The sequence below is a fragment of the Myotis davidii genome, unplaced genomic scaffold, assembly GCF_000327345.1.
Source record: "Myotis davidii unplaced genomic scaffold, ASM32734v1 scaffold394, whole genome shotgun sequence".
Lineage (NCBI taxonomy): Eukaryota > Metazoa > Chordata > Mammalia > Chiroptera > Vespertilionidae > Myotis > Myotis davidii.
Window position 1 is genome coordinate 1,690,585 of NW_006287548.1, and position 17,067 is coordinate 1,707,651.

General features: G+C 39.2%; 1 protein-coding gene across 1 annotated transcript in view; it reads left to right on the top strand.

The window, feature by feature from the left end:
* Positions 1-17,067, top strand: part of PARD3B (par-3 family cell polarity regulator beta) — an 838,084-nt gene that overhangs the window by 426,349 nt on the left and 394,668 nt on the right. The window contains exon 11 of the mRNA XM_006759450.2: positions 16,442-16,627. Coding sequence (XP_006759513.1) covers positions 16,442-16,627 — 186 coding nt within the window. The remainder of the gene's footprint in view (positions 1-16,441; positions 16,628-17,067) is intronic.

Below are 17,067 nucleotides of genomic sequence, written 5' to 3' on the forward strand. Positions count from 1 at the left end.
CTTCAACACACTATTGTCTGTGTCCATGGGTTATGCATATATGCATATAAGTTCTTTGATTAATCTCTTCCTGCCCTTCCTTCCCCTTCCCTCTGAGATCTGTCAGTCTGTTCTGGATCTTTTTTGTCCATCTGTTTATTTTGTTCATTAGATTTCACAAATGAGTGAGATCATGTGATATTTGTCTTTCTCTGACTGGCTTATTTCACTTAGCATACTACTCTCCAGGCCCCTCCATGCTTTCTCAAAGGGTAAGAGATCCTTAATTTTTACTGCCTGCATAGTAGTCCATTGTGTAATTGTACACATCATTTTTTTGAGAGAAAAAAAAGTTCAAATTGCAAGAACTAGGTTTACAAGCAAACTTATGGTAAACTAGAGGCTTGGTGCATGAAATTCATGCACTGGGTGGGGAAGGGGGTCCCTCAGCCCTGCCTGCGCCTTCTCACAGTTTGGCCCTCAGGGGATGTCTGACTGATGAACATCCTTAGCACTGCCGCAGAGGCGGGAGATGCTCCCACCACAACTGCTGCGCTCGCCAGCTGTGAGCCCGGCTTCTGGCTGAGTGGCACTCCCCCTGTGGGAGCACATTGACCACCAGGGGCAGGTCCTGCATTGAGCGTCTGTCCCCTGCTGGTCAGTGCGCATCATAGCGACCAGTTGTTCCGCCATTTGGTCAATTTGCATATTACCCTTTTATTATATAAGATAACCTGTTTTCTAACTAGAAATTGTCTTTCTCCACAGTCAATTTACTTAAAGCTAATTTGCATTACACACAAAGAAATGTGAATAAATTACAAGCACTATTCATTAAGGTTTGGGCTATCCTTTATGCAAAAAAAAAAGAAATCTCTGAGCTCTGGATTCTGTTAATGGAAAAATATGAGTGTGTCAACATTAGCAACTTGTTGAAAACTTGGCAGATATTTTCAATGTAGTTATGAATGCAAGCCACTTCAATTCCTCTTTGATACTATAAGGTTGTAAATAAATTATATAAATAAATATTAATGCAATTATTAACTTGGTAATTTTATATGCTATGTAGGCACTCAAAGAAATTAAACAAAGATGAAGGCTGTTGAACTTGTTCGTGTTTGAGGATATACATAAGAGTGACTTATTCCCTGTATCATAAAGAGATAGAAATACACTCGTTTTCAGCTGCCTAACTGAATATGATTGTAAAATATATACATATATATATATAATTTTTCATGGTGGTTAAGTTAATAACATGTCACTATAATTTGTGTGCTTCTGAAATAGAAACCAAATCATGTGCATCCTATTTCGAAAGTAAGTGAAGACAAAATAGATACTAACAAGCTAGTTGCTTACTTTTTTATTTTATTTATTTATTTGTTTTTAAAGTGTATGGATTTTTATTGAATTTATTGAGGTGACATTAGTTAATAAAATTATACAGGTCTCAGGTGTACAATTCTATAATATGTCACCATTTATCCCCACTTTACTCTCTTCTATCTCCTCCCACCCCCTTTTCCTCTGGCACTACATTGTCTGTCTATGAGGGTTATTTTTTCTTTTCTTCCTTTTTTTTGCTTAATCCGCTCACCTTTTTCGCCTAGCACCCTAACCCACCTCCCCTCTGACAACCATCAGTCTGTTCTCTGTATCTTTGAGTCTGTTTCTATAACGTTTGTTAGTTTATTTTATTCATTTGATTCCACATGTAAGTGAAATCATATGGTACTTATCTTTCTCTGACTGGCTTATTTCACTTAGCATAATACAGGCCCATCCATGCTATCACAAATGGTTAGATTTCCTTCTTTCTTATGGCCGAGTAGTACTTCATGGTGTAAATGTACCACAGCTTTTTTATCCACTCATCCACTGATGGGCATTTGGGCTGCTTCCAAATCTTGGCTATTATAAATAGCGCTGCAATGAACATAGGGGTGCATATATTCTTTTGAATTGGTGGTTCAGGTTTCTTCAGATATATTTCCAGAAATGGAATCGCTGGGTCATAAGGCGCTTGCTTTTTTGAAAGCCCAGCCTTTGCCGCTGGATCACAGTTCAGAGGTTCTTCTTTAACCTGTAGGGCTTTGTGCAGAAGAAAATAGCGATAGCATGTAAATGTCTTACTTCCTTTGCAAACCTTTGAAAATGTAACCCAAAGATCACTTTGCCTCTCACCCTGGGCTCTCAATGACTCTCGAGGGAATTGGCAGGTCTTATCAGAGGAGAGCAGCCAGGCGAGGGCAGCCAGCACATTGAGGCCAGGGTCAAGGCCATTGGGCAGGTAGTGAAAGGCCTCTTACAGTGTTAAACAAATGCCGCTTCCTTCCTGTCTTCCGCAGGAGCTAATTTTGTTTTTCACTTTTTCTTCTGGTATAAGAACAATAAGGATTCATGAGGCCATTCTCCCTGTGAGAAGATGTGCATTAGATTATCATAAATCCACAGATAAAAAGTGCAGTGGTCAATCAGAACAGGCATTCCTGGGTGAAATAAAAGGTTTAATTGAAAGTACTGTCCCAGGAGAGACAGATGACTGAGGGTGGTATTGAGTAGATATTAATGACCACAGACCAGAGAGTGAGGAAAGCTAAAGGAAGACCATTGTTTTTTTCCCCCCAGTTCCGTTTTTCTTTAAAAGAATGTGAGAGATTATCCTAACAGAATAGTAGGGAGGAAATTGGGATTTTGATCACATACAATGTTCTTAGGACACTATTAATATTTCCTAGGAAGTTGCAGCTGAATTTCCTACTGGTACAGATCGTTTTGTTAGAAGTTAGAGATCTGGTCAGAGTACAGACTGTACTGATATACTGAATAATGGTTAAAATTGATACATACCTATTATGTTGTTATAACATCAGAAAATTATTTGCACTTATTCTTAAGTCTAGAATTTTTTTTGGCTCTTTGATTATGTCTCTCAGTTTGTTCTCTTAAATACTTTGGATTTTTTTCAGTGTTACAAAATATATATATATAACTAAACATACAGTCCCCATTAAGTACGAGGTGACTTGCTTTGTATCACTGATATATGGCTGCCTTTGTAAATCACACATATTTGTTTAGCCCATGCCCTACTTTTGATGTGGCTAAAATAATGGGGTGAACTCTCTAGCCACAGAGACAAAAGCTGGGGTTAAGGACTGCCTTTACAAGAACATAATTGGGCAAGTGTCTCTCTATCAGTCATTAACAGATTTGAATTATGACTTTGATTCTTCTCTAGTGACAAAAACAGTTTAAAAATATTCTGGAATATTTGAACCTAATGTGCAGTGATTTTGAAAGGACGAAGATGGGGAGACACCAAATCTATTAGGAGTGTTTTAATTGGGGTCTGTGACCAAACAATGCCCAGTTTAGTTTTTAGAAAATAACTGCCAAAGCCATTTTTAGTTTACTTGATTTTCAGTTTTATTCCAAATAAATGAATTGTCTCAGTAAGTGATTTTAAACTACTCAACCAATTATTTAGGAGTTAATATAGACACAGTCTTCGTTTTAAATGTAAAAAAAAAAAAATGTTTTTTAGGGTTAATATGAACAGGGTAGTTGCCAAATAGTACCAGCTGTCATAATAAAGCAGAAGTGAATGACAGATTCACTCCACCCCATATCAAAACTCAAGAGCGGATATGGTGATCAGATGAGCCAAAATAAATCTAAGTTCGTAGAAACATTTGCAAGCGATTTTCTTGCATAGCTCAGCCCTTTATAGGCATCAGAGTGCACACAGGTCGTGATTAAACTTAGCACTGTTATAAAAATGAGAAAGGAAACCACTTAGTTGGTGTGGACACCCCAAACGCACATCTCAGAGGACTGCAAATTATTCCAAATTTCCATTTGATGATGATGATGGTGATCTATATTAGGAAATATTGAAACTTAATTAGCAGCTTTTAAACTATTTTTAATATTAATAATAACATGGCCCACATTGACCTACAAAGGAAGAACTAACTGATGGAGTGCTTGTCAGCAATGCTCTTTAAAAAACATGTAGTGTACAATCATTCTCAAGCATGCATTAGAATAGGCCCTCATGGCATAAATGTAGGTAGAATGGTCATTTGTTGCCTTGCAGTTCTTAAAGATTTATGTAATAACAAATAACCATAATACATTGTGATTTGTGCTATAATTTAATTACAGAGACCCAGATGAGGGCCCAGCCACAGAGAGTAGGTGACAATTAATTTGGGCATTGATGGCTAAGTTAGAGTTTTCCAATGGGTGGCAAAGTGGGAGGAGGGGAGAGGATAAGTTTTAGGTAGACAGAATCCCATCTAAAAAAAACTAAGAGAGATTGTCTGTGACATTTAAGTAATTAATTTTATTTCCATCTAACAAATATGCTAGAGTTTTCCAATGGGTGTCAAAGTGGGAGGAGGGGAAAGAATGAGTTTTAAGGTAGAGAGAATCCCGTCTAAAAAAAAAACTAAGATTCTTTGTGACATTTAAGTAATTAATTTTATTTCTATCTAACAAATATTCTAGAGTGTTATGGTAGAAGAGTTAAAATTTTGATTTTGTAGATAAGATATACAATTGTTACTTTTTTTTCTTTTGGTCTTTTAATGCTATTATTTCAAAAAGGGCACTGTGGCAGAGAAATGTCAGCAAAATAATTTATGAAGTCACCCTAGCACAAATATTATTACACATGCATGCTATTGGAAGCTGAACTCGATTCAAAGTTGAATTAAAGATAATTCCTGCCTTTGATGGGATCACAATGGTACAGTGGAGTTAAGACAGACAGGCCAGCAAATAACTGTAAAAACAGAAAGTGATGATAATCATAAGACTGGGGGAAAGAAACTGAAATAGGAACTCAGAGGAAAGCAGGTTGTTTTCCCACTGATAACATCAGGGAAGGAAGAGGTGTCTTATGTGCTGAGCATGAAGCCAGGGCGCTTGGAAGTGCTAAGTAAATAGCCTTTTATTCCATTAAACCTTTGAGGGAGAAATAATTTCTATAATTGATGTGTATGCAGAAACATGGGAAATAGGTTTTTCCTTATGTATGTTTTCATTAGGTGTCACGAAAATTGTAGATCTGTACCACCAGGAAAATGCTTAACCAGAAAGATTGTTCGCGCATTGTGCTTAGATGAGTCTTTCAGCAGGTGCAACTGGAGCTGTGCTGGATTAGATTTTTAAAGAATTTAATTCCTTAGTTAGGAATGGGACTGGTATAGTCCTTGTTTAGTCTTTGACATGTACTTGACTTTGTTTGAAAATTAAGATCCATTAGTTCAGGGGAGAAAGGAGTCCTGCACAACCTATAGCTAGGGAGATATTGATTGGACGTGCACTGAACTTTTAAACTTCTTGTAATTACACACTGATTTTACAGGAATTAAGGCCATAGAAATTGCTCCTTTCCCCTTGTCCTGCTTTCCTATACTATATATAACAGCAAGGCGGGGGAGGATTCGGATGGAGAAGACTGAAGAAGAAGAATGTAAAGTGAAAGACAGCATTTAATAGCTCAACAGTTATCTAGGACTGGGGGTCTCCCGAACAGTCTCTTTCAAGAACTTGGCAGGAACAGTGAAGAGATGTGGGAGGAGGGATCTTCCCAGAATTGAGTTGCCTACCTCCTCTACCTTGGGAAAATATTACAGCTCCAGAAGCCACTGTGAACTTCAGACTCAGAGATGCTGTGTTAGCCTGTTCACGCTGCTGTAACTGAGTGGCTTATCAATAACAGAAACTTAGCTCTCATAGTCCAGAGTCGGGAAGAGCGAGGTCATGGTGCCATCATGGTTGGATGAGAGCCCTGTTTTGATCATAGACTCCTCATTGTATCCCCCTATGGAGGAAAGGCTAGGGAGCTCTGCGGGTTCTCTTTTATGAGGGTGCTAATCCCACTCATGATCACCTCCCAAATCCCCACCTCCTAATATCATCGCCTTGGGGATTAGGACTTCAATATATGAACTTGGAGGTGATGGAAATATTCAGCTGATGGCAGGTGGATATATGTGTCAAATAGAAATCCTGACATCAAAAGGAGAGACATGATTAAGAGAAATATAAGCCCTAGGATACATCATTAATCCTTGGTATCTCCATGTGTCAAGAAAAAAGAAAGAAAGAAATCCCCCAGTTGGTGAACTCAGTTATTGGTCTCAGTTCTTCACTTCCAACCAGAGCATCATATATCCATTCTCTTGTCATGGTCTCATGGTGTGTGGAGAGTATTTTTCCAACCATAGCCTGTGGACTTGGCCCCGTGAATTCATTTGGCCAATGAGATGTTATTGAATGTTTTGTGAGCAAAGGTTTTAAAATTACTTTTGTTTTTAAGCATTGATCAGACTGTCAAACCTCAGAGGGAAGGCAGGGGAGGGTGGGGGTAAGGGGAAGAGAGCAACCAAAAGGCTTGTAACATGCATGTAAGCATAACCAATGGACACAGACACCAAGGACACATATTTAATACCTTAATCAATAAGGGAAATTTAAAAAAATACATTCCTGTTTTTAATAATGAGGGAAACACACTTCAGATATCCAGTGGTCTATGGAAGATGAGAAATCTACAGCTTGGAGGCAGGACTACCTGAGCCCAGCCTAGATCAGCCAAACCCTCATCAACTTGCAGATATGTGAGCCAGAAGTAGGTGCCTTATTTTGCATGTCACAGTTTTTGGTGGTTTGTTATGCAATATTTTTATGGCAACAGACAACTGGTACATTCACTCACTTTCCCCCATTTAACTCTGGGTAGATTTCCCCTCTCCTTTAAAATTGTTTGTAGTAGTGAGGATAGGAAGATATATCACAGTGTAATGTTATGGGTTTTCATACTCTATAGAACTTAAATGACTTCTTAGTTTATAGTCAATTTTATCTGAAAATTAATTTTAACAGATTGATTTAATTATTAAAAGGCACATTATATGTCTATCTGCAAATGATATTATATATATATATACACGTATATATATATATAGTGCCCCAAAAATATATAATCTACTCATTTCTGTAGATTCTTTTAAATTTTGAAAATGAACTGTAAGTTAATAAATACTGACTTTAGAATCTCAAAGTGTGTATACATTTTTGGGATACCTGTCTATATGGTAATTACAAATACACATATATATGTATATTATGAACATTGGGATTATTTATCATTAATAGTGTACTAAAGGGGATTGGTTTCCCCTTGGAATCTCCTTAGATGGAACTCAGACATCAGAAAAAAGGGTTAGGGTTAAAATGGCTATATTTTAATCACTTGATTTTCTTATAGCCATAACCAACAGATATAAACTTCCCCTCCCCCTGCCTTTAAACAAATACCACTTCCTTGAGGCGGTGGTTGTACTGTTTTACATGCTAATGCGATTAAATAAACGTGACTGTCTGCACCTGAAAGGAAAGAACATTAACAGGGTCCTCCAGGGAAAATGTAGGTAACTGAGATGTAATCCCCGCCTTTAGAATTCTTCAGTTGGGAGGAAAGCTGTATTTCTCTACTAAAAGAGTTATTTACCCTAAATAATGACACATGTACTAAGAATGGAGGATGTTATGTAGGACATTCTTATACTTTTACTGTAATGGTTGAAGAGTTTATTCTTTGGCTATACTTCCTAACATCCCAGTGAATACAACCTGCAATGCACTGTCTTTATAAAACCTACAGAAGTTTCCCAGTTCAAAACTAAAAAATAATAATATATTTTTAAACTTCTCATAAGGAAACCAAACATTTAGGCCCCTTTAATAAGGAGTCCCTCATTCTAAAAGCTTTAGAATGCCCTGGCTTGTCTGGCACAGCTGAAGCCTGGCGTGACCCCTATGACCTTTTGTTGTTGCTGATGCTGAAAGTGACATACGGAATGTAGACAAGAGTGTGATGCAGCCGGGCCATGGGGGTGCAGTGGCTGAGCATTGACCCAGGAGGTTACAGTTAATTCCCGGTCAGGACACATGCCTGGGTTGTGGGCTCAATCCCCAGTGGAAGGCATGCAGGAGGCAGCCAAGCAATGATTCTCTCTCATCATTGATTTTTCTTTCTCTCTCTCCCTCACCCTTCCTCTCTGAAATCAACAAAATATATATTTTTTAAAAAGGGTGTGATGCAGGAAAAAAAATGGAACTGGAAGGTTTGACCAGGAAGTTGTGCAGTATCTCTAGGACTTTGCTCATGACCTCCAAGATTTCTCTCTCAAGCCGCTCTTCTCTGCCCCCTTTCTTCCTAGCCTCGCCTTCCTTCCCTCTGTTCCCCAGTGAAGCTCTGCATTCCGTGTGTGCTGAGGAGCTCTGTTTCTATAATGTGCTTCCTGCCAACATGTGTTCCACAGTCCAGTGTGATTTTAAAAGCACTGAGAAGTCCCAAAATAAAGAAACCCTTTCCCTGGACTTTTTCATCATAGAAACCCTCATTTCCCCCTTACTGCAATGATGCGAGCCTGTGCATTAGACCTGAGATGGATCCATGTGTTATGGGGAACCCGTCTGGTGGTTTCCTTGGTTTCTGAAGCCGGCGCTAATTGGGCACAGCCTCAGGCCAGACTTCCTCAGGAAGCACCAGCAGCCCATGCACTGGCTGTGGCGGGGTCAGAGGGCACCTCCAATGTCCCCAGTGCCACCCCTTCCTGAGCAGAGGGCTGGGCTGTGAGTGGAGCAGACACCCTGACTGTGTGTGCCCTTCCATTTTTATTTATGTTCAGCTTCTGTCCTTGGGTAGTTGCATTGTCTTTTCAAGGTGTTCTGTGCAGGGAGCCTGGCATACAAAGTGTCTGTGATCACAAACCCAGCTTCTCACATAGGCATCTAATCCTCTCAGAACCGGGCTCACCAGGCCTCCTTTTCAGATCAGTAAATTATTACAATCAAATGGTTTGTTCTTGGACCTTATATTCATATAAAAGCATGTCTTCTTATATTTTAACCGCGAAATAATTGCCTACAGCATATTTAAGACATTGGTGATCATGTTTCTGTAATCCATTTTTAATAGGAAGAAGTAAACACAGAACAAGAAGACCTGCTGTTTCTTGATATGAACAAAGCAGGTTCTAGCTTTCTAAAACTCCATGCTGTCTGAATATAAAATATCACTTATATTACTTTTAATGACAAAATATTATATTCATTTTCTTAATCTTCATCGGCAAAGGAAAAAAACTTGCCAGTGTCAATAAACTGTGGAATTTGCTGACATTTCATGTAAAAGTACTGTAAGGAGAAGAGGAAAAACGTTGCTATGAGAATCTTAAGTCTGACTTACTTTTGTTAGTTTCAATCTCTGACTCAGTATTAAATTAAGGTACTTTTAGATTGAACAGGCAAGAAAGAATGGCCATTTTTTGACATTTGTTTCCTGGTATTAGGTTAATCCATTACTTAAAGTAATTTTTTTTTTTTTTTATAAATTCAGCCAGAGATCAGCTCTTGCTTTCAATAGTTACCTCCATCTGCCCCTTTCAAAAAAACATGAAAAAAAGCTAAGCATCTCAATTGCAAATACTTTATAGGATTTCCTTCATTCAGATCTTTGGTTACAAATTATTTTAAAATGAATAAATGTGCGCATAAGGATATATATACAAAATATTGATTATTGAGCTAACTATGAGAAATCTACATGGAATATTTCTATCCGTTAAAAGTTAATACCAGTGTTGCTCACACGCGGCTCTAAAACTTTTCTGCTACTTATTGCAACACTAACTTACATTTTTCTTTTCCATATGATTTATGTATAATATTGAACTGTGGGTTGATTCTCAACTACCTATAGAATAATTCAGTAGATTTCTAAAAACTTATCTTCACTGTGATCTGTGTTTCTTTTTGGTAATTTGCCTATATTGTCCAGAAGACAAAAGACTTTAAAAGATAATCTATCCACTTGTAAATCACCCATGAGTTCTGCAGATTTCATGTCTATATCAGCAGCAGTGGTGAGAAAGTCTTTTACCATTTATTACAGTGATCATCCTCAGATTATCATTTACATTTGCATGTGCCCACTCCTCTCTCATTGTCTTCTTTTCTTTCCTCTCTGAAAAGTATAATCTTTTTGAAATAAAATGCCTCCCAGCTGTTGGAACGAGCCTCTGATCCCCTCTCTCGGGTAATAGCCACATGTTGAATTTTATATAATCCAATTGGCCAAAAAGCTTTCATGTTTATAATAGCTACTCATGCTTTTCTAGAAGATTAAAAAATTTCAGAAATTAAGTGCCTTGCAGGTGTCTTATCCTTTCATTGTTGTGAAAATTTATTTAGCTATAACAAAAGTCTCATCACCCTAAATTCCTTAGAATTTACTTAGTTAACAAAAGTTAACAGTGGTTAAGCCTATTATAAAATATCCTGGCAGAATTGCCAGGTATAGCTTTTGCTTTATATATTTTTAGAAAAGCATTCTTCTTTTTTTTCCCTTAAAGTCCATTTGTTAGAGTTTTGGTAATTGACAAAGTGATTGCATGTGAAGCATAAGTCTTGCATAAAGTAAGCTGCTCACAACACAGACTAATTACACATTTGGGAGGCAGGGCTAAGACATCCAGAGCTTACTCGTGCTGAGCCAAGAACACAGCATTTAATGAAATGAGGACCATAAAGGGTTCAGCATGGATGCTTTCAGGTCTGACCTGGGCTTCTGGGAAATTGAACATTGGCCCTGCAGACTGGTGGATTCCCCCGGGCTTTGAAAAGCCGGGTTATTACCACTTATGTGCGTGAATCAAGCACTGCTTTGCAATACGAGAACATTTGTGATTCCAGAAATGGTCCCATTTGGAACACTCTTAAGCTAATAATATAGATGCCTCTCTACTCATCCATCTTCCTGCCTCTCTTTCCTCCTCTCACGCCAAGTAATTACTTTTGATATTTGTTTGATAAAAAACAGTTAGAATATCTGGCAAGCTCCGACTGTGTAGATTCTTCCGTTTCCTCTTTCCTATTCTTGAAGTCTGTTTTTTCCTCTCAGATAATACTGTGACTGAAACGGAAAGACCCTCCCATGTTGTTCAATAAACTATTTGTCAAGTATGTTCTGTATAAGTAGGCTATTTCATATTTTGGGTTTAGTTCATAATAGATGCTTGATAAAAATTTGCTGAATGACTGTGGTTGTCAAAGATTAACTCCAGTCACTTAGGCCAGAATGGATCAGTCTCATTCCTGAATCCCAACCCTGACAGGTTATTCATTATGTTTAGGTATAGAAATAATAATATGAAAAACAAAATGAGAAAATGGAGAAATAGGAAAAGAAATAACGGAATGGGAGTGAGAAGGAACATACATATAATCAGGGTGATAACCAAACAACAGCTGTGAAAACTTGAAGAACATTTGCCTAAAACACAATAATGGGTTGGTTAAGGCTGGGGACACATATGATAAAGCATTAAAATGGCTTATAAATATTTTTAAAGGGCAGTTAACATTTTACTTACCATTTAGTTTTGCATTTCACTTCTTTTTTATTTAATAAAGATAATGTCTATATATTCATCACTGCAGTGTTTTCCAAATTGAAAACTATGATTCATTATTTCAATGTAGTGGATTGTGACCAAAGCTTTTAAAAAAATAAAACAGCTTAGAAGATACTAGAATCCATTGCACTCTGGGTATTTTCTCATAAAACGTTTGTCTTTGTGTGTGTGCACACATATACATATATGCATGGAAGGATAGAAAGAACAGTAAGCAGATAGATAATGTAGTTTTGGGGACTTGATCACAGTGCTTCCCAAACTTGATGAAATGTACCATGAATGTTGCTTTTTGCAGTGTTCACTTGTGACTTGAGCTACATGATGCAATTTAAAACCATGAACAGTCAAAAGTCTCTCACAAATTGGTAGCTACGGCACAACCCAGTGCCTTCATTGAGAATTTGATATTGAAGCTGGACTGGGGTATTACCTCCCCCAGGAGCAGAAAGTATGGTTTGAAAGGGGAAAGACTGGCCTGACCCCACCAGCTGATGCAGACCCTCTAAGGAAAGAGCATGGGGAGCTGGCATAGACGGATGGCAAGAGGGTATGGGACTGTGGACTCCCCCCGGAGAGGCTGTCCTGCTGGCTGAGGATCCTGGAGCACGGCTACCCTGAATATCCCCAATGGTGTCTCTGACCTGGCATCACACATCAAGGACATTCACTGAGTCGCTTTGGGGTGCAAAGGTTCCTCCAGGACACAAAACATGCCTTTACCTAGGACATTACTCCAAAATATCAGCTCAGACTAATTTCCTCATCCAGCAGCAGCCACTCAGAGGGTGGGCCCACAGCCGCTCCACTGACCAGGATGAGAAGCACTCCCACAGTGGGCCAATCCCCACACACCACACCCCCCCCCACCAGTGCACGAATCTGTGCACCAGGCCTCTAATACACACACACACACACACACATATATACACACATACATGTACATATACATATACATATATATATTATATGTCCATATATTATATAATTATATATAGTTTTAAAAGAACATATGTAGCACATATTCTACTTATATATACTTCCACATAAGAATGGTCCATATTCCAGTGCCAGTAGATAACAAAGTTATTTTCTGTATAAATAGATGAGGCAAGATGAGGGGCAGGTAGGTAATAGGTAGATGAGTAGTTATCTGATTTATGTGTATGAAGTGTATATGTTACATAATTGAAATATACTGCACACATGTTTTTGTGCTTAATTTCATATATTCTCACATGATTAAAAGTCGTCGTGTGGATACTATGTTCCATAATTATGCGATTCTTAATAAGTAAGAGAACAGAAATAACATACATGCAAGCAATACTAACCTGACAAACACCACTTCCTAGGCTGCCTTTTTCTTCTCAGTTCTTATGTAAGTAAAAGGTAGTATTCTGCAGATGTTCCAATAAATTTAATACTTACCACTTTTCATTTTCTGTGCCACATTGTTCACATGTCTGCCTTTGGAAAATTAGCTGCTATAAAACCAGACATAACCAAGTGCAGAATTCCCTAATAGTTCACCAAGTAAGTGGCCAGTCATGAACCTATGAGCCTGAGACCTAGTCAACTGAAGAGGCTTTTACTGCCACCCCATTCTGGGACTTGGGAACATATGGACAGGAAGTTCTGCAGTTCCAGTGTCTCTCTGGATCCTGGTGGCCTTAACCTCAGCGACATCTGGAAATTGTTGATTCAGGGCCATGATTCTCAACTGTAGGCAATTTTGACCCCAGGAGACATTTAGTGATACCTAAGGCTTTTTTGGTTGTCACAACTCGGGAAGGAACTACTCCAGCATCTAGTTACTAAGTAGTAGCCAGGGATTCTGCTAAATATCCTACAGTGCATGGGGTCGTCCCTTACTACAAAGAGTTATCAGGTCCCAAATACCAGTCGTGCTGAGGTTGAGAAAGCCTGAGTTGAGGATCCTGTATGGCTGGCCCAGGGCAGGGGCTAGGACATTAGACTGGGTGTATGCAGGTTGGGCATCTGAGCAGCCATCCTGGGCCCTCCTCTAGGGACCTCGAGGACTTTGACTCTGGAGACATGGCCTCTAGTAGCAAAGTATAAGAGGTCATGAAAAGACAGAAATCAATGAAATTCCTAAGATTTCCTTGATGTGCCAGGCTTGCCTCTTTGGTTTAGTTTTCCCTCTGGTTGTCTTGGGTGGAGAAAGCTGGGATACTCCTGGCACAGTGTGGGAAGAGCCCTTGTCTGAAAGCGAGGAAGCGGGGAGAGTTGAAGGTCCCATGTACCACTGCCTTGGGGCTCAATCCTATAACTAAGGCCTTGCAGTGGGGCCCTTGTGAGGACTTTATACCTCTCTCCATCCTGCCCCAAAATGCTGTCTGGCAAGATTTAAGTTTAATTTTCCGAGTTACTAGTTGAGCCAAGATTATTGGAGGAAGGCATTCAGCATATTGATTTTTTTTTTTTTTTTTTTTGTCCATTAGGTAAAGGGACATTTATTTCTAACAGGAAATGGCTATGTTAACTACTGTAATGGCTTCCTCCACCATTGGGAATGTTGCTATTATTAGAGACCACTAATTATGGCCTGAGCCTGGTATAGCATAAGAAAGATATAAAACGTTACTGTAATTGAGTGGAGGATGTGAAATTGCATTGTGTCTTACGGTCCCTGTAGGCATCTGCCTTGGAAGTTCTTGTGGTGAGGCCAAGTCATGGTGGTTCCGAGACATTGAGACTCAGTGCAGCAGTGAAGAGTCTGACACAGGAACCACACTGCCTGGACTCCACAGAGCTCCCACACTGACAAGGCTTACAGACTGTCGTCGTGGTACTTACATGCATGCGCACATGGCACTACATACATGCACACTTTACCTACGCACATGCACACACAGTACGTGCAAACTGCCATGCAGCTCAGTTTCCTCATCCATAAATGGGCCTCATAATAATCCGCGAAGGCTTGATGGGAGGAGCAAGTACATGGATATGTGTGAAGCTCTCAGAAAAGAACCATTCAATCACTGTGAGCCCCAGTTTGTTTTTGTTGTTATATCTGGCTCTCTGATATCAGGGACTTAAAAAAAAGATACCTTTTAAGTTTAAAATGAAAAGATAACCATACTTCACCTGATTTATAGTTTGTTTGTACCACTTATGCACTAAACGAAAGGTGTCAGTACAACTGGTGGTTGTTAATCTTTATAAGAGTTAAACAGTTGCCAAAAGAAACCTGATTTGATTATAGAATAAAGTAGTGGAAGAAAAACTGGTCTTCGTATCTCTGACCCGGTAGATAAAAAGCCAGAGCAACTTCCTAGTCTTTCTCTCTCACAAACTTCTAGCAAGAACAGCTGTTCTTTAATTTATACTTTAATTCAGCAGAACTTTATTACTCTTAAATTCACTAAATCCCACAGAGATCTGGACACATAAATGGTTTTGAAATGTTATGGATTCTGAATAGGGCATTCTGGAAAACAAAGATGCAGGCTAATAATTTACATTTAACTCTGGCATTTTAATGGAAAAAGGACAGCTAGTTTGAATCAAATAATGAAATTTTTCTTAGATAATAATAAAATGAGTTAGTTCAAAGAGCTAGCTTGTAGTTTCATTAGAACCTAGCCTGTAGGTTCATTAAATTAAGCAAAGTTTCATTTTTTTTTTGAAACTACCTATTGTCAAAATATTTACAGCTAATTTCATTTACAATGAAATTAAATGAAGGGACTATTTCTTTAAAGTTAGACATGGATTTTCTCTTTTTTGTTGGATCTGGCTATGATCAGACCTCCAAATCCTGTTTTAATTATGGGTTCTTTGCTACCTCTGATTGTATAGTTGTTATTTTGTGACTGGCGTTCAGACCTTCACAGTAATTTTCAAAATATGTAATTTTACATAAGAGTCCCCCAAAGTGACCTTAAGATGAGAGTGTCTAGACATAATTATGGAGAGGAAGGAACTACCGACCTCAAGAGCCGATGGTTTCCAGGGCTATCTCATTTTCAGATGTTAACCCCTGTGGCAGAGTTTCGTCTTTCTGCAAGCCTGAGAGATGTAGGCGGGGCACCTGCAAAGTTGACCACGCGGGCAGCACTTTCTAGTGTATATTTGGAAATACTGGAAAGACTAGGGCCCAAATATGATTAACCACGGGCTTCTCCCTGGATGCCTATCTTTTTCACCATCCTCTGTATTTTCTGAGAACTGCCATTTTTTTTGTTGCTCCAGGTCACTTGTCAAAAAAAACAACAGAAAACAACCATGAATATTTGTTGTGAATTATACTTTTTGTCTAGGCTCAAAAATGGGTTGCCAGTCAATTATACTACCCAAAGAAACATGGGTAAGGCCTGAGTTTTCACAAAGTAAAATTTAATTCAGTGATATCATTACAAGTCACATCTCTCTGACTTAATAGCATGTTCTTTTCTCAATGCTCTGCATCCTGTTGACAATCTTTATCAGTAGCATTGCTTTCACAGTAAATGATATGTTTTAAATTATACACACCAGATATTTCTTCAAAATTTTAGGGAGTTTCTACACTAAGCTCTGTCTCTTTGTCTGTAAAATGAAGGGTGTTACAACCACACCGCATCTAAGGGCTTCCTGGTACCTAGGATTCCCTAAGTCTAATACCCAGCCTGTTTAATTATTGAGAATATCTTGCCGAATTTCCAAATACTTATGCGATGTTTCAAATGACATGGCCCTGCCTTGCCAAAGGATCCTCTCTTTGGCCCATTACCAACTATAATTCCCCAAACCCCTCCACCTCTCCATGGACATGGTAGCCCCTGCAGAGAGAATGACACCCCCTTCCCCTTTGCCCCATGGGGACAGGAATGCAGCTGTTAGAGGTCCAGTCATTGTCTTACCAAAGGCATCTGTGTTTGGCCATGTGAGTATGTGAATATTAACCTGCTTTCTTCCCTCCGCTCTTCTCGTGTCCGTCTCCCCAACAGAAAGGAGAACCTGACTGCCGGGCCCTCTCTCCAGAAACCACGGACCAGCTCACCTTTGAGATCCCCCTGAATGACTCCGGCTCTGCTGGTCTGGGGGTGAGCTTGAAAGGGAACAAATCCAGAGAAACTGGAACCGACATGGGGATTTTTATCAAATCCGTCATCCATGGAGGTGCTGCCTTTAAGGTGGGTAAGAATGATCTTTCCCCATCAGTGGGGAGGTACCCAGAGGTGCAGCTTTTGGGCCTGAGGTCTGGATGGAGAAGGCATGTGAAGGGGAGACCACTGGGCCTTCCTGCCGCACTCAGAAAGGTGTGTGTGGACACATCTGGGTAGCAGGGGTTTCCCCTCCTACTTGAAGCGGTTAATTTCATTTCCTAGGCATGGCTCTACAAACCCACCATGATTAACATGCTCTCTTGCATTCTTTTTATGACTCGGTGCGAATGACTCTGGATGTGTAAGCTGACAGGCTTGAACCTAAAAATACACCATCAGGAAAACAACGAAAAAAAATAAGTCAACGTCAAGGCAGCAAATAAGAAAATTGTGTTTGCAAGAAAGAAAGCTCAGTGGAGCTTGTGAGTGATTGTAGTAGAAGCTTAAGGCCATTTATCACATTTTAT